Source organism: Hyperoodon ampullatus (assembly GCF_949752795.1).
Source record: "Hyperoodon ampullatus genome assembly, chromosome: 6".
Lineage (NCBI taxonomy): Eukaryota > Metazoa > Chordata > Mammalia > Artiodactyla > Ziphiidae > Hyperoodon > Hyperoodon ampullatus.
Window position 1 is genome coordinate 42862234 of NC_136919.1, and position 22238 is coordinate 42884471.

Here is a 22238-nt window from a genome sequence, read left to right on the forward strand (position 1 = left end):
TATTGTCAATTATTCCTCAATAGAGTCAAAAAATAAAAACAAACTTTAGAAAAATGTCCTTTAAAAATATTCTCTACTTTGTTTTAATGCACTCATTTGCTTACCTGAGTACTCTCAGAATACTCCTTTACTCTTCTTTCCTTGTGTCCCCCACCTCTATGGTCCTCATGTCCTTTTGCATTCTGTTTCCTGGGTTTTTCTCTAATGCATATTCATTCTTCATCCCCATTACTGCTATATTGGTCCAGACAGTTATTGTCTTTTCCTCTGTTAATTGGTCCCCCTCCATATATATGCTCCCTTTCTCGTACCTGCCAGAGTGATCTTTTGAAAAATGTAAGTTAAATCACTCTCCTCTTTAAAATCCCCAGTGCTTATCTTCCATCGGATGACAATCTAAACTAATTGGCCTATCATACCCTTCATTTTCTCATTCTTATTTGCTTCTCCTAGTACTTTCTCAAGCATACAAGTTAAGTCACGATTAACTTATTTTCCAAAGATATAATTTAAATTCTTTATTTTCACATTATCATTTCTTCTTCTTAAAAGCCACACTCACACACTCTTATGTTCACCCAGAAAGCTGCTATATTTTTCTCCAAGATACTGCTTAATTATTACCTGTTTTGTGAAGTGATCACTAATAACCTTGGCCCCAGGCAGTTTGCATTTATTATTCCATTCCCATGGCATTTTTAAGTATACGCCTTCATTAGTGTAGACCTTTTGTATTATAATTATTTTTTGCTCTTTCTCTCTTTAACTTCATAAGCTCCCTGAGGCAGGGACTATATTTACACATCTTTTAAAAAATTCCCTGCACACAACACGGTGCATGGTACATGGCAGTCAGTGAAAGAAATAAATGGGGAGTGAATTGTAAATGGATGAAAAGAGTTATTGAAATTTATCATAAACAGGAAACGAGGTGTTTCATTCAGGCTGTTGCAACGTAAGACATTATTAATTTTTTAGAACTTGATAACATTAGTAAAAAAGCTCATACATTTTTAGAGTGCTTTTCCAAATTTTGAAGTACTTTCACTTCATCTCATAGGTTTTTCAACACCTGGAACAACCTTAGAGACATTTTTTATAAGGAAATTTCATTTACTTTTCCATTAGTGATTGAAATACCAGTGTTATATATATATATATATATATATATATATATATATATATATATATATATATAACATTCTACTTTTGGATGTGCATGTTATAGAATGCTTACCTCTGACCTACTTATAGCACATTTTGTATCACAGTGGATGACGTAGTAGATGAAAGTGATGACAACGATGATATTGATTTAGAAGCTGAAAATGAAACCGAAAATGAAGATGACCTAGATAAAAATTTTAAGGTTGGTATAAATTTCTGTGTTTAGTCAACTTTATAAATTGTATTCACAGGTGTAGGACAAAGATTGGGTAGATATGTATAGCTAACAGTAGATTAATTTGTTTTGTCCACATCATTTTATCATGGATGACTATGGACACTAAGCTATTGAAAGGAAAATAATGGTGCTTTGAATACATTAGTCTGAAAAGGGCCTTAAAAAATGTTATTTTCACTGTCTCTGACAAGGAAGATTTTATCTAACCTTTCTGACTTAGATTTTAAAGTCTAAGGAAATCTAAGGTTGAAGGAAAGTGTTTTTTGAGACTCTTAGGTGGCAACCCGTTTTGCTTTGTTAAGTGGTAGAGGGGGCCATTTTAGTATCTGCAGAAAAACATCTTAACTCCTTTATTTTTCAACTGTTTAGCTTAATGCCTTCTGGGGCACAGGGGGTTCATTTGACTCTTGTCTGCTTGGGCCTTTTTGTCTTGAAATGCTACATCAAAGTTGGGGTACACTGAGTATTTGACTCTCTCTGGAAATAGAATCTAAGATACAGGAAGGAGATTTCTATCTTAATAGCAGATGTAGAACCAGTTTTATTATCACCAGATGTGATCACCAAGGCAAGTTTTGGCGAAATTGTCATGGTATCCAGTCTAGACAACGTGATGGCATGCGTCCTGGCCTCAAGAAGCTACAAAGACGAAAAACAGTGCAGGCTCTGGTGTTCAAGGCAAAAAATCTGGGGTAACTGTATTGGTGGTTCTGGACTTGATATGGTGAAAGAACTGGTAGGATCCAAGTTAGAAGAGTTTATATTCTGCATATAAAGTGTTCCTTAGATAACAGGAGGTATATTAAAATCAACTGTTTGGATTCTTTGGGAAGTGAGTGTTTAGAGATAGTAAAATTTCCTAGATTAATATTAAGTTTATAATTTAAAGTTTTGTATTTCGATGGAAACCTTTCTTTTATGTATGTTTCCATGTGTATTAAAAACAAAGTATGTTGAGTGTAATTTATTCTTCATGGCTCAGGGTCCTCATTAAAATTATCTGTTGTGGGCTTCCCTGGTGGCACTGTGGTTGAGAGTCCGCCTGCCGATTCAGGGGACACGGGTTCATGCCCCAGTCCGGGAAGATCCCACATGCCGCGGAGCGGCTGGGCCCGTGAGCCATGGCCGCTGAGCCTGTGCGTCCGGAGCCTGGGCTCTGCAACGGGAGAGGCCACAACAGTGAGAGCCCCGCGTACCGAAAAAAAAAAAAAATCTGTTGTGACTGCTACAGATGTAAAGATGGAGATTGGCAGGGAAATAGAACTCAATAGGAATTTATAACAGTGATTCTAATTTTTCTGCTTGGAAATTGTCAGTGTGTATACATGAATACATATTTAAAATTTTTTTAAAAATCGTATGGGGATAAGTTTCGTATATTATGTATCATGGTCATTTACCCCTAAATACATTAGTGTATATTTCCTCTAAGGACAGTGATATAGTAATCTCTCAGTGTCCTAGGGGGAATTGGTTCCAGGACCCACCTCAGATACCAAAATCCACAGATGCTCAAGTTCCTTATATGAAATGACATAGTATTTGCATGTAACCTATACACATCCTCCCATATACTCTTCATCTCTAGATTACTTATAATACCTAATACAATGTAAATGCTATGTAAATAGTTGTAAGTACAAAGTAAATGCTGTGTATATAGTTGCTGGCGTGCTTCAAATTCATGTTTTACTTGTTGGAGTTTTGTTTTTTTAATATTTTCAATCCATGGTTGGTTGAATCTGAGGAATGGGAACCTGTGGATACGGAGGACTGACTGTATTCTGTTACATAACCACAATACAATTACCAACTTAATACATTTATAGTGATATATCATTTTTATCTAATCTACCATCCACATTCCATTTTGTCAGCTGATCTAATAATCCCTTTTAAAAGATTTTTTTTTCTTTCTCCAGTATAGGATCTAGCATCAGGTATTGCATTTAATTGTCATGTCTATTAAGTCTCCTTTAATTTAGAACATTTCCACATATTTCTTTGCCTTTTTTGACAGTCACATCTATAAAATATACAGTTATTGGCAGCATTATTCACTGGGGTATTCGAGATTGCTCACATTTTCCCCATTTTACCTTAACACAGCAGTTATAATAATAAGAAAAAATAATAGATTGAATTTATTGGACAGTTAATCCTGTGCTAGTCCATGCACTTTACATATACAGGCATACCTTGTTTTATTGCACTTCCCTTTATTGAGCTTAGCAGATACTGCGTTTTTAACAAATTGAAGAAGGTTTGTGGCAGCCCTGTGTGGAACAAGTCTGTTGGTGCCATTTTTCCAACAGCATTGGCTCACTTCATGTCTCTGTGTCACATTGGTAATTCTCACAATATTTCAAACTTTTTCATTATTAATATATTTGTTATGGTGATCTGTGATCAGTGATCTTTGATGTTACTATTGTAAGTGTTTAGCAATGAAGTATTTTTTAATTAAGGTATTTACATTGTTTTTTTAGACAATGTATTGAACACTTAATAGACCACAGTATAGTATAAACATAACTTTTGTATGTATTGGGAAACCAAAAATTCGTCTGACTCTCTTTATGGTGACATTTGCTTTATTGTGGTGGCCTGGAATTGAAGCTGAGATATTTCCAAGGTATGCCTGTAGTAACCATTAAGTCCTGATAGTAATCCTATAAGGTATGTGGTATTATTACCTCTGCTTTACAGGGCTGATAATTAGAAACCAAAGGTACAGAAAGGTTATCGGTGTAGCTGATAAGAGGTGGGACCAAGATGCAGCATAAAGCATTCCAGTGTGAATGTTTGCTTTCTTTACCACTCTGCTCTGCTAAATATTACTTTTTTTCAAGGGCTACAGAATTGTTGGCTCTTTGACACTGCTGAGCTGTGTTATCTTATTTTTCTTCTTTACCACTCTCTGCTTCTTACTCACGTTGTCTGTTACATTTGGACTTTCCTTAGTTTTTCCTTTTTATCTAAATCACATCACTTTTTTCATGCTTTAGGTGAACCTGCTACATTGTAGTGGGTATAATATCTGTGTTCTAATGTGACTGTAGTCATAGAGACTGTTTTTTCCTCACCATAGTGATTCAATTCTCTTTGCCCCAGATTTTTCAGAGTTTGGAGCATTTATAGAAACCTGGAGGTTCTGTTGTAGAAGAGTCGTCTCCAGATTGCCAGGACTTGTCAGTATATAAACTTCAATGTATTCTTTTTTTTTCTCCTTAATTTTAGAAGAACTTTAAGGAGTAGTAGGAGGTTTATTTCTTCTGAGTGTGTCAGGAGCTCTTTATCTTTGTTTTTCCCCAAACCAAAACACAAAATTTCTTGCTATTGACCTCTCAAAGTATAGTTTTCTTTCCTCACTGTGCCTGTTTTACAGGAAAATTTTTTTTTTAATTTTTAAAATAGCTACTTTGTAAAGCTATATCTTCATAAAATAGTAATGAATATTGAACTACTAGTATGTTTAGAGTAAGGAATACCGTTAAAAATTTTTTTATTATTTTGAAAGTATTATCTACTTTAATAGATGCTATCAAGAAAGTTACTTTTTTTGGTTCATCAATGTATAATTTAAGGATATATGAAATTATATATTCATGTAATAATAATTACACAATTATGATACAGTAATTAATATGATACACTTTAAATAAAACCAGTCTTTATTATTTATGGCAATGGGGAAAATCTTTTTATTGGCTAAAGAAATAATAGCTAAATTCCTGAATATGAAATATGAGAAATATGTAGTATATTGTTCTTTTTTAAATTATGTGTTAATATGACAATATATAAATATAATCAGGTACATGTATATAAAGCATTTTAAGGATTGACACATAGAATGAATTTAAGTCTGAAAAATAAGTACTCTGATAGTAAGATAAATGTAAAATTGAAGATGAATACCAATTGAAAATTAATAAGTGGTCTTATTATCTCTCTTTAGCCATCAGTGAAGGTAATGATGGATTTGTATTTGTGTAAGGCCAGAGTTGTTGAGGGTCCTAGAAAATAGCTTGGTAACTCACACTTGTCTTTCCATCATGATGTACATTAGCTCTTTGTATACACACAGATCAAATTAATCCTGGATAAATATCCTATTCCTCCGAGGTCATATTTCTTTACATTTACCCTCTTTTTTTCCTGAAGGGACATGGAAATCATTTTTGGCTGTTGTTCCACTCCTCATTGTTTTTTTTCCCTGAAAAACAGAGTGAATGGTGGTAATGAGCTTTTCTAAGGGTGCGTGATAACCATTAGTCGCTCTTGAGGCAGTGCGTTATATTGACTAACAGTGTATTCTTTGAAATCACTGATTAGTGATTTCACATTCTGGCTCCTCTCTTTGCAAGCCACTTAACCTCTCTGTACCTCAGTTTCCTCTTTAATTAAATGGAGGTCATGATACTATCTGCTTCATAGTATTCTTATGCAGATTAAATTAGATCATTATGTAAAATCCTTAGCATAGTCCGTCACATATTTTCATTGCTCTATAAAAGTTAGTTATTTTGATTATCACCACCACCATCATATACTTACGTTTTTCAATTTAGTTTACTGCCCTTTAATCTGAGCAAAACGATGGCAGTTGGGGAGATTGGGGGGGAACATAGTTTAGTTTCGATCTTGATGTTAGTTTTTCTATCTTGAGGAGCCTACATACCATGCTATGTTAGGATAATCTTTGATAAAAAGAAAACACAACATAACAATCAAAATAACAATAACACAACAATCAAAAAATGTAAGCAAATTTTAATTTACAATGAAATTAATACAACCTTTCTGCAGTGATTATTCTCTATGTACATGTAATTAATAATTTGGAAAGCTTTAAATCTGAAATGTATTTTGTAAGTTTTCATTTTTCTTAATTGGTGACATACCATTTTTATTATTTCAGAATGATGATATTGAAACAGATATTAACAAACTAAAACCCCAGCAAGAACCAGGACGAACAATAGAAGAACTTAAAATGTATGAACACCTTTTCCCTGAGCTCGTTGATGATTTTCAGGTATACAGAAAATTCAGCATCTTAACTAATTTTAAGAAAAAGTTCTTTTTTTCTTAGACCTATAATCACTGTTTTCACTTCTAAAAAATGAAAGTAGTGTTGCTTTTCTGAGTGACATTGGACAGTTATTTCAGCATTCTGAGCTACAAATTGCTGTTGGTAAAACGAGGGGAGTAAGCCATTTAATTTTTGGACTAGCTTTTAAATTTTTTAATCATTTTTGTTTATCAAGTTAATTGACATCGTTTTTTATTCTTTTTAAAAGTAATCTTTAAAATGGTATTTCAGAATCTTATGTTAAAGCCTTATTTTTATCAGTTGCTTTCAACTGAGGGGAGATGAGAGCTGAGAAAATGCTTAATTAAAAACATAGTCTATGCTCGTTGAATTGTTTTTCCTGATAGTCACCATATAAGCATGGAACGTCGGGGAAAGAGGACAACTGGAAGTCTTTGAATCTAAGTTGCTTCATAAGGACAGTGACTTCTTGTTAACATTTCTCACCCTCATTTATTTACTAGAATATAGTATTCAGCTTGGATTGCACAGCAAGTAAAGCTGATTGAACTGATGGCTAGTAGTAAATATAGTTTCTTACGCTCGCTCTGCTACTCACTTGTGGTGGGTTCTTGAGTAAGTCCCTGAAACTGCCCAGAATCTTAAACTGTAAAATAAAGGGTTTGAACTGATAATCTTAGATTTATTTAGCTCTTGCTGCAAACCGCCCCCCTTCCCCTCTCCCCGCTGCCCTGCCAAGTTTCACACACTTAATTCCTGGTTGCTCAAAGAAAAAGACTTAAATGTGAAGCTATATGTGAGAAATAAAAACAGAGAAATACTTGCTAGCTAATGTTTACATTTCACAGTTCTAATTATTCAGGTTTCTCTTTGGGAACTAATGAGCTTTTGGATGCAATAGAAGAAGCAGCAAGTTGCTCCCTCTCCCCCTCCCCCAGTGTCTTGGTACTCCCCATAGATTTGGGGTATGTTGGAAGGTACGTTGAAATCAGGGGTAGTAGAAAGAGGGCAGGAATGAAGGAGAGGTTATTTGTCAAAGAAAAAGAAGAAGACAAGAAGAGGCATTTGGGAAAGGATACAGGGTGATTTTCTTTCATGCCACCTACCGGAAGTATCTGGCTGCTCTTTTCACACTTTTGTGCCCAACTAAGAACCACTTTAAAATAAAACCCCAGAAATAACAAATACTGCCAATTTAAAGCATAAAAAATATATTGTGGAAGGGGTTTGGGGAAGGAATTGATTATTCTGTGAAGAAATGACCTATTTTCTTCTCTATTTGTATACATATAAGAATTATATAATGTGAGTAAAAACTGTAGGAGTTTTGATGTGGGAATAGAGATGACTAGTTTTTTAATAGGTGTTAAGGTCAGGATTTTGATTCTCATTATTTCACAAGCCAGTTCTTTTCTTGTAGACTATGTTGATGAGTACTTGTACGTTTGCCTATTAGTTCAACAACCAGAATAGGCCACCCGTGATGGTTTCCTGCTTGGCACCTTTGAAGAGCTGGCCAACTTGTCCTTTAGTTTGCCTGCTCCTAGAACAGACTCCTACTTTTGGCCTGACTTGGTGTGACCAGGGTCAGATGGTAAAGACAGGTGTGTCTGAGTGTTAAGAGCTCTGAGGATTCTTCCCAAGTGAGTTACCCCTTTTTACTGTGTTTAAGCAAAAGAAGTTACTTCCAGTATTTCAGATAGTACATATTTATTAATGCCATATTTTTAAAGCTTAAAGTAGAATAGTTAGCTCTATGTATATAGTATATATTGCGGGAAATAGCACATTTTCTTCTATGTACGTAATTGGAAAATCATTCTAAAGTAATTGTGTTGGCACTCTTTCTCATTTTTCAGTTTCAGAGGAACACACTGTTCAAACACTTTAGTCTCTAATTTTTTAAGTGTGTGTTGGAACTATGTATAGGCAGAGATATTTAAGTGATGTTTTTTTGAGAATTAAAAATATTTGGTTGGCTCTAAATAGGAAGTGTTTGAAAGAATTTTTTTCAGCTATCATTGTATCAAATGATACAATGATATGAGATGGCAGATCATGAGATATTAATCAGAAATGGAATTAATTTTGATTATGACTTTTTCCACTTGGATTTGCATGTCACTTTCAACATCAACCACTGAAGCTTAAAATTACTTGATGTGTTTGTTTTTACCTGAACACCACCCACTTTGTTTACAGATGTGTTAAAGCTACTATTCAGTGGCCTGACGGAGGCAGAATGAGTGCATTTGAAGTCCACATAAAGAATTATTAAAGTAGTTAGCAACAGACTTTTTTAAGGGGACCTTACGCATGCTTTTAAAGCTATGATTATTTATTTGTAGTGACAAGTATAGTTTTATTTTCTTTTGTTTCTTGATAGCAGAATATTAGAAGTGTCAAAATCCTGCATTTTCACAGCTCTGTTTTCATATATCTGTGGTAGCATGATGACATTTACCATATGGACTTTTGTTATGTTTATTTCCTTCCCCTCTTTTTTTGTGTGTGTGATACGCGGGCCTCTCACTGCTGTGGCCTCTCCCGCTGCGGAGCACAGGCTCTGGACGCGCAGGCTCAGTGGCCATGGCTCACGGGCCCAGCCGCTCCACAGCATGTGGCATCCTCCCAGACCGGGGCACGAACCCGTGTCCCCCACATCGGCAGGCGGACTCCCAACCACTGTGCCACCAGGGAAGCCCCTCTTTCCCCTCTTTTTAATTTGGTTTTAAATTTTTATTAAAGTTATGCATGGACAAAGTTTAAAGAGCAAATAGTTTTACATAGTCTAATCAGGAAAAACTGTAGTCTCCTTCCTATCTGCTGTTTCCTACAATCACCTTTCCATATGTTTTTGAAGTTAATCCCCATATTTCTAAATGATATGCTTACAGTGCCATGTCTTGATATTTCCTGCTTTCATTCTCTCTCTCTCTCTTTTTATTATCATCTTAAGATAGATGTCCAGTAATTTTCAGCTTTTCTTCTATTCTAATATTTACATTTTGAGGCTATAAATTTCCCTCTAATTGCTGTTTTACTTGCATCACACAGGTTTTGAAATTTAGTACTTTCATTATCTTGGTTTTGAAACTTTTTTTCCATTATGATTTTTTCCTTTGATTCATTGGTAATGTCAGATTGGCTTTTTAATTTCCAATTTTTTGTTTATCTTTTTATTGACTTCTAGCATATTGTAGTAGGATGAGAGCCCATATCCTTTATGATTATAATCTTCTGAAATTTTTGAGGCTTATAACTTTGAATATGGTCAATTTTTGTTATTATTTCTCATGTCTTTGAAAAGAACTCTGCTGCAGTTAGTCATGGTTGTATATTTGCCTAATAGGACAAGATTGTTAATTGTGTTTAGAAGCTCTTTTCTATCCTTATGGATTTTTATTCCTATGTTATCAATTACTGATAAAAGTGTGTTAAAGATTTCTCATTATGATTGCAAATATGTTTCTTTTTGCAGCTCTGTCAGTTTTTGTTACATATTTTTGGAGGCTTATTATTTATTTTGTATAAGTGTATATTGATTTCTCCTCCTTTCAAATTGAACTTTTTTTTTTTTTTTGGCTGCGTCGGGTCTTAGTTGCGGCATGCAGGATCTTTCCTTGCAGTGCATGGGCTCTTCATTGTGGCGCGCGGGCTTCTCTCTAGTTGCGGCGCACGGGCTCCAGAACACGTGGGCTCTATAGTTTTCAGTGTGCAGGCTCTCTAGTTGAGGCATACGGGCTCAGCAATAGTGGCATGTGGGATCTTAGTTCCTCGACCAGGGATTGAACCTGCATCCCCTGAATTGGAAGGTGGATTCTTAACCACTGGACAACCAGGGAATTCCCTCAGATTGAACCTTTTATTGAAGTTAGTTTTTATCTGTAAGACTTTAAGGCAAAAAGTTTTTTAAAAAAAATATTAATGTAGTTACATAAATTTTAGTTACTTGCCTGGCATCTTTAAAAATCTTTTCACCAACTTCTTGTTACCCTTAGCTGTTTATCTTTTAAACAGCATATAGTTAGATTTTAAAAACTCAAGTCTGAGTCTTTGCTATTTAACTGGAGTGTTTAGATCACTTACATATAATTATTCATATATTTGGATTTGTGAGATCTTATTTTGTATTTTCATTTGTTTCATCTCTGTGTCTTTGTGTCTTTTTCTTGCCTTTGTTTGGATTATTTTTCCTCGTTTCAGTTTTTTCACATTTATATGAAAACTACACAGTCTCATTATTTTAATTTTATTCAACTTTCTTGTGGTATAATTTATGTGCAACAGATTGCATTCATTTAAAGTGTAAGTTTGACATATATGCAAAAATTCTAGTTACTCTTTTTTTAAATTTTATTTATTTCATTTTATTTTTGGCTGTGTTGGGTCTTCGTTGCTGCACGTGGGCTTTCTCTAATCGTGGCGAGCGGGGGCTACTCTTTGTTGCAGTGCACGGGCTTCTCATTGTGGTGGCTTCTCGTTGTGGAGCATGGGCTCTAGACATGTGGGCTTCAGTAGTTGTGGCATGCGGGCTCAGTAGTTGTGGCTCACAGGCTCTAGAGCACAGGCTCAGTAGTTGTGGCGCATGGACTTAGTTGCTCTGTGGCATGTGAGATCTTCCTGGACCAGGGCTCAAACCCGTGTCCCCTGCATTGGCAGGTGGATTCTTAACCACTGTGCCACTAGGGAAGCCCTCTAGTTACTCTTGATAAAATAGTAAATATATGTATTTACTAAATTCTGAAGTTAATTAGGATCTTTCTTTTCTCTTCTTAATTATAAAAGGAAACTTAGGATACTTTATATATACCTCCCAAACCTTCAAAACTTACATGCTTTGAATTTATATTTTAACTCTAGCTTTAAAAAAAAAAACTCATATGATGCTACTGCTTTGTGCTTAGATTGTGTTTAAGATTTACGTACATTTTCACTACCTTTTTATTTTTTATTTCTTCTTGTTTCTCAGACTTTCTGTCTGAATTGCTTTCCTCCTGCTTGAAATGTTTTATAGTGTCTGTCTGTCTGTCTCTTTTTTGGTCCAAAAATGTATTTATTTTGTACTTCTTGAAAGTTAGTCACTGTTTTCCTCTAGCTACTTTTTTAAAATCAACTTTACTTAAGTGTAATTTACATGCAATAAATTACAAATCTTTAGGTTCAATGAGTTTTAACAGATATATACAGTTGTGTAGCTACCAACCCCATCAAGATCTAGAATTGTTTCTGTCACCCCAGAAATTCTGCCTGGGTTTCTTTTTAGACAATATCTTCATCTCTCCCAGGTAACTACTGACCTGCTGTCACTCCAGGTTAATTTTGCCTGTTTTGGAATTTCTCAAAACTGGGCTCGTATAGTATGTACTTTTTTGTGTAAGGCTTCTTTTGCTCAGTATGTTTTTGAGATTCACCTGTGTTTTGCATTTATCAGTGTTTTTTTTTCCCTTATTGCTGAGTAATATTTCATTTTATGAATATACCACGATTTCTTTATTCATGCACTTCTTGATGAGTATTGTAATGTTGGCAGTTTGGGGCTATCATGAATACAATTGATACTACCATGTGTGTACAAAGCTTTTTTGTAGGAAAGCTTTGTAGGAAATATGCCTTCATTTCTCTTGGATAAATACCTACAAGTGAAATTGCTGGGTTGAGTGTATGTTTTCACTTTATAAGAAATTGTTTCTGGTGACTTTAGCTTCAATGCTCTACAGTTTCCCAGAAATGTTTGTTAAGTGTAGGTATTGTTAAGTCTTGTTTGGGATTCATTGTGTTTTGGAATCTGTGAGTGTTGTTTTCTCATAGGATTTGGAAAAACTCTTTATTCTCTTCTTCAGATACTGCCTCTTTCTCTTTCCCTCTCTCTTCTCTTTTGGCATTTCAAATTGAATGTAGGTTTTCTAACTCTCTTCCATATCTTTTAACTCTTTTTTTTTAATGTTTTCCTTCTCTTTGTTTCTCTGTGCTGCATTTAGGTAATTTCATCAGAACAGTCTACCAGTTCCCTAGTTCTAATTTTGCTCCATCTAATCTGTCATTAGAAACATACATTAGGCATTTAAATTTGTTTTTGATTTTTAGAAGGTTTAAAAAAATGTTTCATCAGTCTTTAACTTCTTGTTTCTTGTCTTTCATTTCTTTGAACATATTAAATATAGACATTCCTTAGTCTTATAGTTTTAGTGTCTGAATTTCTTGCAGTTTTTTTATTTTTTGCCATGAGCTGCTCGTTTTCTTTATAATTTTGTGGAAATTCCAGAAGTTTTTGTTGTTGTTGCTTTTGACAAGCACTGTAATAGATTAAATTCCTCATTGAGGATTTTTGGACCACCCAGATAATGTGAATTCAGGCTGTAAACTCATGTGGTGTGATAGCAGGCTTTTGGTACCATTTTGTGAGTAGTGCTATTCTTCACCCTCTTAAGTGCTAAGGTTTGAGACAGTTGACTTTCCTTGCTATTATTTGTTTTGTGGTAGGGTATTTCTAGGGCCTTTATACTGAAGGTTTAGTTTTCTGGGGTTCCTCTTTATGGGAGGGGTATCTTCTGTTGGACTCCCCACTTTATGCAAGCTCTGGGTTACTCTCCTGTTCTTTATACTTTTTGAGATGGGAAAACCTATACCCTAGGTCACCTGTTTTAACAAACATTTTTCAAGTGAAAGCCAGCTTCAGTCTTACAGCTTTGGGATCCCATCTTCACTTACTATTTGGTTTTTAACCCTTGCTTTCTTATTCACTTGTTGTCATACTTAAAATGTTTTAATATCTTTTTTTTTTTTTGGCCATGCCGTGTGGCTTGCAGGATCTCAGTTCCCTGACCAGGAATTGAACCCTGGGCCAAGGCAGTGAAAGCTCTGAATCCTAACCACTAGACCATCAGAGAACTTCCAAAATATTTTAATATCTTTTCCAACAGTTGTAAATGTTTCTGTGGGGTAGATAACTAGCCCACCAGGTTTCCTACAACAGATTTTTAAATGCAGATTTCTTCCCTTCAGCCCTTTTAATGCAGAGACATTTACCCATTACCTCCTTTGTGCCTCCTTGTCTCCTTGGATTAGATATAGTACAGAGGCCGAAAGTGAATTATGTTTGAATCCCTGGCTTTTATACAGTGGATATTTAAGGAATGAATCACAAAAGAAAGGAGTCTTAATTTTGACTACGTAATGTGTGTGTAGAAGTTAAAAAAAATTAAAAGGTGAATTGTAAATCCAGAAAAATTGTTGCAAAAATAGGTTAAGGGATGTGTCTCTGTGTATGTGTGTGTGTGTATAAATAAATGTGAGAATTTATACTGCAAAACAAGAAAATCCCTATATTCCAGGAACAAATATATTACCTATGAAGAAATAAACTGGTTAATAGATATATGGAAAATTGTTTGCTTTTCTAATAGTCAAAGAAATGCAAATTAAAGTGGTGGTAAGACCATACTTCTTATCTACCACTTTAGAAAAAATTTTTTAAAACTATAGTACCTAATGTTGTCAAGGAAGAGAAAAGTTGAAATAGATACTCTCATATACAGTTACTGGGAATAGTATTAATATAAGTATTTTTGGAAGGCATTTGGACAATTTGTATTAAACATTAAAATTGATTATAGTATCTGGCTCTGTAATTCCATTTCAGTGCTTGGGAAATTATCCTAAACAAAACATTTATGCAAAAGGATGTTCATTGCAGAGTTCTTTATAATAGCAAAATTTTGGAAATGGCTTAAATATACATCTTATTTGTTTGTTTAAATCCTTCCATATTCTGTGAAGGATTTAATGCCCAGCAGTAGAATAAAGGTTAAATCCATTGAGGTTTTTTTTTTTTTTTTTTTTTTATAAAGTCTTACATAGACCAAAAAAATGTCTAAAAGTATAAAAAGAGAAAAGGCTACTTGATCTGTCAGCAGCATCCTTTTTTTTCTTGTCTTCCAGGACACTTTTCTTTCCTGGTTTTCATGTTTCCAGCCCAGCTTTTTCTTCTCCATCTCCTATTGTTTCATTTTCCATCTCCTCAACTTCTTAAGACTGTAGTATCCCGAGGTGTACAGTCTTTTGTCTTATTCTCTTATCTGTCTGTTTCTTTCCACTGATGATCTCCAGTCTCATGGTTTGGAGTAGTATCTGTATGTGAACGACTCTCAAAGTAACATCTTCTGCATACACCTTTCTTCTGAATTCTCAATGCATACATTCAGCTGCCTGCTTTACATCCTTGTCTGTATGTGACTAGCTCACACTTAACATTCCAAAGCTAAACTCCTGATGCTTTTCAGTTGTTCAGGCAAATACTTTGGTACCATCTGTGACCTCTCTTTGTACCTTTTACCCTGTATCTGGTCTATCAGTATATCATGTCTTTTTTGGCCTCACAATACATTTAGAATCCAACCACTTCTTACCAACTTCTGTAGATTACTGCAGAGGACTCTTAATAGGTCTTCCTGCTTCTATTACCCCCCTGCTCCTCTCCAGAAAGACAGAACCAAACTAAACAAAAAAGAATTACATAGCCCCAAATGCCTAAATGCTGTGGTTAAGAAGCCTGCACTACAGTTTTGGTTTTTGTCTTTTCCCCCCACTCCCCTCCCCAAATACGTCATGTCATGGCACTCGTCTTCTCAGAACCCTCCATTGGCTCCCAGTCTCATTCAGAGTAAAAAGCAAAATTCTTACAATAGTCTGCAAGGCCCTACAGTATCTGGTCCTCTTTACCTCTTGGACTTCATCTTGGTCCATCTGTTCCAGCCATCCTAACCTCCTTGCTGTTCTCTGACCACACCAGGCCTTCTCCCACTCGGGGGTCTGGGAACCGGCAGCCCTCTCTGTCTTTGCTTATATCTGCTCAGTGAGCCTTCCCTAATCAATGACATTAATATTGCCACCCACCTCTCCTCCCCCTGGCACTCCCAGTCCACATTACCGCTTTCCCCCTCTTCTTTTGCTTTAACACTTTCCCCCTCTTCTTTTGCTTTAACACTTTCCCCTCTAACATTCCATAAAATATATTTGTATCATGTTTATTACTTTTTCTATTGACAGTCCTCTCCCCTCCTTCTGTAGAAGAATATAAGCTGCAAAAGGGAAGAGTTGTTTGTTTTTTTGTTTTTTTTTTAAACTGATGGGTCTTAAGTGCCTGAAACTGCTTGGCACAAAACAAACACTCTAAATGTCTATTGAATTAGTGAATAAAAATTTAACTGTTCTGTTTCCTTTAATAGATTTTGGATGATTTTAATGTCTCTATACTTTTCTAAAATTTCTCATATTTCTTATATATAGGCACTATTTTTATAATAGAAAAAGTAAAATAAGTGTAATGAATTTTGTGCTAGTTAAACATTTTGTCTTTTATTAGCAAAATTAAAATATACCCTGTTTTATCCATCTTTAAAATTTTCAAATGTTAGGTTTCTGAATCAGCATATAAAATGAATATGATCTTAGTTTTGTTAATACGTGTAAATATTCACATATAAAAGATTAAACTTATTTTTTATTTTCAAAGGACTATGATTTAATCTCCAGAGAACCAAAAGCTTTTGTATTTGAGGGAAAAGTGCGTGGCCCTATTGTTGTTCCCACAGCAGGAGAGGAAGCATCTGGGAATTCCAGCAGTTTAAGAAAAGGAGTTGTAATGAAGGTGACTGTGTCTCCTAAAGGAGATGAAGATAATAAGAAACCAGCCTGTGCGGATCTGGCAAAAGAAGACATTAAAGATAATGACAGAACATTACAACAGCAGCTAGGTGATCAAAATAGAACTATTTCATCGGGCCATGGCTTAAACAATGATATTGTGAAGGCCTTGGACCGAATTACATTGCAGAATATTCCTTCTCGAACAGCCCCAGGTTTTACTGCAGGAATGAAGAAGGACTACGGTCTCCCTGTCACCGCCCTTACGTGCGCTAACGCATGTTCACACGTGGCTACTTGTGGGAATGTTCTGTTTGAGGGAAGAACTGTTCAGCTAGGCAAGCTTTGCTGTACTGGAGTCGAAACTGAGGATGATGAAGACACTGAGTCTACTGCATCAGTGGAACAAGCATTAGTTGAAGTTCCTGATGGACCAACACTCCACGACTCAGATCTTTATATTGAGATTGTGAAAAGTACGAAGTCTGTCCCAGAATATTCAGAGGTGGCTTATCCTGATTATTTTGGTCACATTCCTCCTCCATTCAAAGAGCCAATTTTGGAAAGGCCTTACGGTGTACAAAGGTGAGTTGCAGATTTCCTCTTCTTCATAAACAAGATCATTGTCAAAATATGGAGCATGCTAAAAAAAAAACTGCTTTGGGTATTTAGGAAGAAAATTACTCTTAATTAAAGTTAGTGTCAGCAGAGCCCCCTCACCTGCCCGCTTGTATCCCTCACAAGCATCCTGTAGTAATGAATCTACTTCTTGCCTATCAAAAGAAAAAAAATAAAGTTAGTGTCATTTTTTTATCCTGCTTTGGAAATTTTGCATTGTTTTGAAATTGTATGGGTTTACTTTATTTTCTAACTTCATTACCTATTCAAATGAAGCCAGCGTAATAAACCTGACCATAGTACAATTTAGAAATTTTCTATTTAGAATGATTCTGAAAATATAAAAAGATTATTTAGTAATCTTTGAAAAAATATTATATTAGTTATATATTAATTTAGTAATTTGATTATTATTTGAACTTGATTTAGGTATATAATCTAAAAATAGCAATATGGGCAGCATTATTTTGTTGTAAACTTTGGAATTGGAAATATACAATATAAAAATTTGGGATTCATAGAACTGAACTTATTAAATATTGCTAATTAATTTTAAAAATTATGGTTAGTATTAACTGTTGCCAACTAGTGAATATTGGGCATATAAATACATTTTTTTCACACTTTTATTTATTTACTTTTCAGTAAGTTTAAATCCTTGAAGGGTACAGCATCACACGGATTCTGTGTCCAATGGCCTTAGCAGGAAGATTGCTTCGGAATTTGGCACGAACCATGCCACTGTTTCCATGAGCATGAGTTATCTTTCCCCAGATTACTCTGGTTTTGTTAGGTTTTCCACCAGGAGTTACTGTGTTGTTCTTTGCTTTGTACACGTAAGCACATCTCTTGCCTAGATAGAATTCAGTTTCATCTCGAGCATATACACCTTCAATTTTCAGGAGAGCTGTGTGCTCCCTCTGGTTCCGTAGACCCCGCTTATAGCCAGCAAAAATGGCCTTGGACCACAGCCTTCCAGACATAATTGTCGTTTTAGAAGTCCTGTTCCCCTCAGGCCTCCGCAGGGTCCAAGATAGCTGAAAAAAAACACAAATACATTTTTGGTGCAACTTGACTATTTTCAGAGATTATGTATGATTAAGGGTTTGTGATGGTGGCTTACCAGTACTTAAGAACATTTATATGCTCTTGATATGAGTATGGTATGTAATGATGAAGGAAGACATTACTGTGCATATTTGATCCTCCTTAGACTATGAGCTCCTTTAAGGCAACACCTGTGTCTTATTTGTTTTTTATATTTAATATATAATATAATTAATCATTTTTACTTGGCAACTTAGTATATGTTTAATGCTACCAATTGACTCCTTGATCCATAGGTATGGAATCACATGCAACATAGCATCAGAACAAGGGACTGACTTTGCTGGGACATGGGGCAGGGGGGTGAGAGGGTGGGCCTTTGCCTTGTCATCCACCTGTTGTATCACAGACTGCATCATCCAGAGGTGACGGGCCTCTTGGAGTGCTGGAGTGGCCTTCAGAAGGCACAGATGAAGCTCCAACTCAGAGGAAATACTCTGCAAGGATGGGCTGCAGTCTTACAGGATGGAGTATAGCCACTAAGTTAGAAACTTCCATTTGGTTCTGTATCCCCAGTAGAAAGACTAATGGGTCTGGGAAGCAGAAGGTGGAAACAGAAATAGTCCTACTTACTGTAGCTCACAGTGTCCCGCTGGGGAACTTTGGGCAGGCATGTGTCCCTGCACCTCTGAGCTCTGCAGCGTTAGTAGTCCTATTCCCAAAGTGGGTGTAGTCTTTCCACAGGGGACATAGCAAGGGTACAGTTTGACTGCAAGCTGTGGTTGCCAATGATTTACTTTAGTCTCTTGTGTCTAGGACCAGCAGACAGGACCCAGATCAGCTAAAGGAGGTAGGATTGCTTCTACACAATGGCAACAGGTTGACTATGGGTGGCACTCAAGTGATCCACTAACTTTAAGTGTGAGTGGACACATGACGGCCACCCTGGAATGAGGATGATATGATTGCCAGGGTCTCAGACATCTAAGGAATGTTTGGGTCACTTAATCACATCAGCTACCAAGACCTGCAGAGGTGTTATAGGTGAGGCAGAGGGGAATTTTGATAGATATCGGAGGATGGAGATGAGTTACAGCCCTGAGAATAATTGCAGTGATGCATGGGGACAGCGTTTGTCCTGCTCATGTTTTTCTTCTAAGTGTCTCCTTAGTAGAGGCCCACAGGAACTGTGGAGCATCTGCTCTCCAAAGATGGGTGGAGAAGTGGATCCATGCAGCACAAGGGTGGGCTGTGGCAGCCATGGCAATGAGTTTCTCATCTCTGCCTTCCTGAGAGAACCTGCTGTGAGGCTTGTAGTTGCCCCCAGCCTTCAGCCACTGTATTTTGGAGATCCCTTGCAGTATTATTGCTGAGACCATGTCCTCTTTGCATTGCTTCAGCCATTGGCTGACCATGGTGGTGGTACTAGAGCTGAGCCATTCCTGACCAATGCGGGGATCTGATCATAGGCAGTCTTTGCTCTGTGGCTTCTTGTTGGCATGGCTGAGACTTTTGCAGATCTGCACTGCAGTGTGAGGCTCTCCTACTCAGTGTTCTCTCTCTTCCCAGAGATAAAATCTGCTTTTTGGACAGACCTGAAGGCCTTTCACGCCTAACTACTGCTCCCTCTCCCCTTTGTTTTTCACATGTGTTTCCCCTAATAGATCTCTTGCACAGTTGGCTGCAAGAGATTGTGATTGTGTCTGGCATTTGCTTTTTGAAGGACCTGAACTGACATGCCTGGCATGAGTCAGAATCAGTCAGCAGCTAGATTTTTCTCCTTTTCAGCATCACCACTTAGCCTCTCTATCTCCTGAAAGTCAAAGATGTCATCTTGGCTACAGAAGGCACTTCCTGAACTTTAAGTGTTCTTTAAATGCTGAGAGCAAGTTTCCTCATTAAATTGCCTCAGTCTGAAAGTTTTAATTTTCCTTATTAGCCTATAATATCTGAAGTAAGATTAGAAGGAAGGAAGATTGTGGAATTGGGCTATAACTATTATATAGGTCTCTGATTCTCAGCCTTAATTTAACTACCAAGGTTCCTTCTTATTTCCCCTCATGGACTTTGTTATGAAAGCTTTTCTCAGTCAAGACTCTTATTTAAGTATTTTACCCATTTTTGCTAATAAAAGACATAAATTCCTGCTAAGCAGAGCTTCTGATTAACATTAGATCACCTTTTCAGTTGATACATTTATTGATATTGATAAGTAAAGAAACTTGTTTTAATTAAGTGTAGCTGTACTGCAAATAAATGTATCATGGCCACGAATAGTTGTTATACCTACTCTGTGGGTTTTCAAAATGTCTGTGCTGCCGGTGGGGAGCTACACCCTCAACTCTGGTGGCCTCTTGTCCTCTTTGAGCAGCTGTTTCTAGTGTTGGGCTTTGTCATTGCCTGGCTGGGTCTTTAAGAGAAGATTATTCCACCCACAGTCCCATAGTCTACTTGCTGTCTCCCCAGGACTGTGCCTTTCCTGGTAGAGGAGAAGTTTATACCGACTGGAATTACTGTGGCTCTTCTCAGTCCTCCCCTCTTTCTTCACATTTATGGTGAATTCTTTCACCTCTTTCCTGAAACACAGACATTGCAATTGCTTTACACATCTAATCAACAGATTAGAAGTTCGACCTCTTGAGTATATTAGTCCACCTTCAGATTTTTTTTCCTGAAGTAATTGACTTTTTCTATTGCCTCTCTACACAGGGTAATGTACCACCGAGTTTGTTATGTTATTCAAACCAAAGCTTTAAAATATAATTTTGAAACTAAACAGCATGATAAATGATAAAAAGGTCACTCAGAGTTGGGATATGTGTTTTAAAGGTGGGTGTGTTGGTGCAAGTTAAAGTGCATAGGAGATGGAGCTCAAGGAAATGAAAATACAGAAAACCCAATGATTTACAACCTGGTTTCCTGCATCCACTCTGGAAATTTTACAATGAGAAAAGTAGGACCCTAAAACAGCTTGGAGGGTTAGATAATCCATTTCTCCTGGAAGTTTCAAAGATTTCTTACCCCACTGATTTTCATCACCTTGATAAAAATATTCTTTTGCCTTCTGATTTGTTGCAACAGAAATAAGTCAGAAATTATGAAGTAATCTAACCTTTGCTAGTCTTTTTTGCTGCATCATTATATATTTTGTGTGACTGTGAGTGTTGCAAAGAACACCTTTCATCTTATTTGTCATAATTTCCATTTTCATATCATTTGTCAAAATTTCCATGGGTGTCAGATATTTGATGTGACGCAGGAATATAACTCTATGTCAATGAAACCAAACATTATGATTCTGTTTATTTAGATGTGTAGGACTTTCCCCAGTAATGTTAATTGCTTTAGATATAACTAATGCAAAAAATATATACTTAAAATGTTTCTGAATTATCAATACATACTAGGCAGCAGTACTCTCATATTTGAGGGTTGTTACTCTTTTTCTCCTTATCTTATGTACTCTGCAAATATTTGTCAAGTATTTATGTGGAATTTGTGGTGGGCAGTGTCATCCCGATGCAGAGAGATGCAATGTGTCAAAGCTGCTTTTCTCCCATCATTTTTGAATAACGGGTAGAAAACTTCAGAATTATTTGTTCCTTCAGGTGACATTAATTTGAGACTGGAAGAACAAATGCCTGTAGCGGCAATACTTGGACAATTGGACTTGATTTGAGAGTGCGGAGGCCATGTGGCATGGTGAGGCGTTTTGGCAGGTCAGGATACTCTGAAAAGCAAGTCGAAGCACATGGATTCTAGACTGGGCTCTCCCACTGACTTTGTGTGTGTACATTTGAGCAAATAACTTTATTTCTCCAGATACCAATTTTCTTAACTAAAAGCAGATCACTGTTTTTGAAACTGTGGGTTGATGTCCATTAGTAGCCAGTATTGAAAGAGAAAATAACAGTGTGTCACATCTAGTGCAGCCAGATATTGTTTTATAAACTTTTTGTTTCAGCTGTGTGTGTGTATGTGTGTGTACGCTTGCGTGCATGTGTGTGTATGTAGGGCTGTGATTTTTTTAATGTATTTCTTGAAGGTCATGATCAAGAAAGTTTGATAATTCATCTAGACCAGGGATAGCAAACTATGGCCCACAAGTCAAATACAGCTTACTGCCTATTTATGTTCAGCCCACCAGCGAAGAATGGTTTTTATATGTTTAAATGGCTCAAAAAAATCCAAAGAAAAATAATATTTTGTAACACATTAAAATTATATGAAATTCATATTTGTGTCCATAAATAAAGTTTTATTGGAACACAGCCAGTCCTATTTGTTTATGTACCATCTATGGCTGTTTTTTCACCACAGTGACAAGGTTAAATAGTAGTGAGAGACCATGTGCCTTGCAAAGCCTAAACTATTTACTGTCTGACCCTATATAGGAAAAGTTTGCTGACCCCTGTAGCTAGGTAGTCTGAAGGCTTTATGGTTCTGTATTTGTAATAAAATATC

General features: G+C 36.2%; 2 protein-coding genes across 4 annotated transcripts in view; one reads left to right on the top strand and one right to left on the bottom strand.

Moving 5' to 3' along the window:
• AGTPBP1 (ATP/GTP binding carboxypeptidase 1) overlaps positions 1-22238 on the top strand; it is a gene marked incomplete at both ends in the record, with an annotated part of 140949 nt that overhangs the window by 48716 nt on the left and 69995 nt on the right. For all 3 annotated transcript variants that reach the window (XM_079705796.1, XM_079705797.1, XM_079705798.1), the window contains 3 exons: positions 1272-1369; positions 6330-6446; positions 15979-16694. In XM_079705796.1, coding sequence (XP_079561922.1) covers positions 1272-1369; positions 6330-6446; positions 15979-16694 — 931 coding nt within the window. The remainder of the gene's footprint in view (positions 1-1271; positions 1370-6329; positions 6447-15978; positions 16695-22238) is intronic.
• Positions 17352-17756, bottom strand: LOC307054207 (large ribosomal subunit protein eL33-like). The gene has a single exon (XM_079705799.1). It carries the CDS (start codon positions 17708-17710, stop codon positions 17378-17380), a length of 333 nt encoding a protein of 110 aa, XP_079561925.1. The 5' UTR covers positions 17711-17756; the 3' UTR covers positions 17352-17377.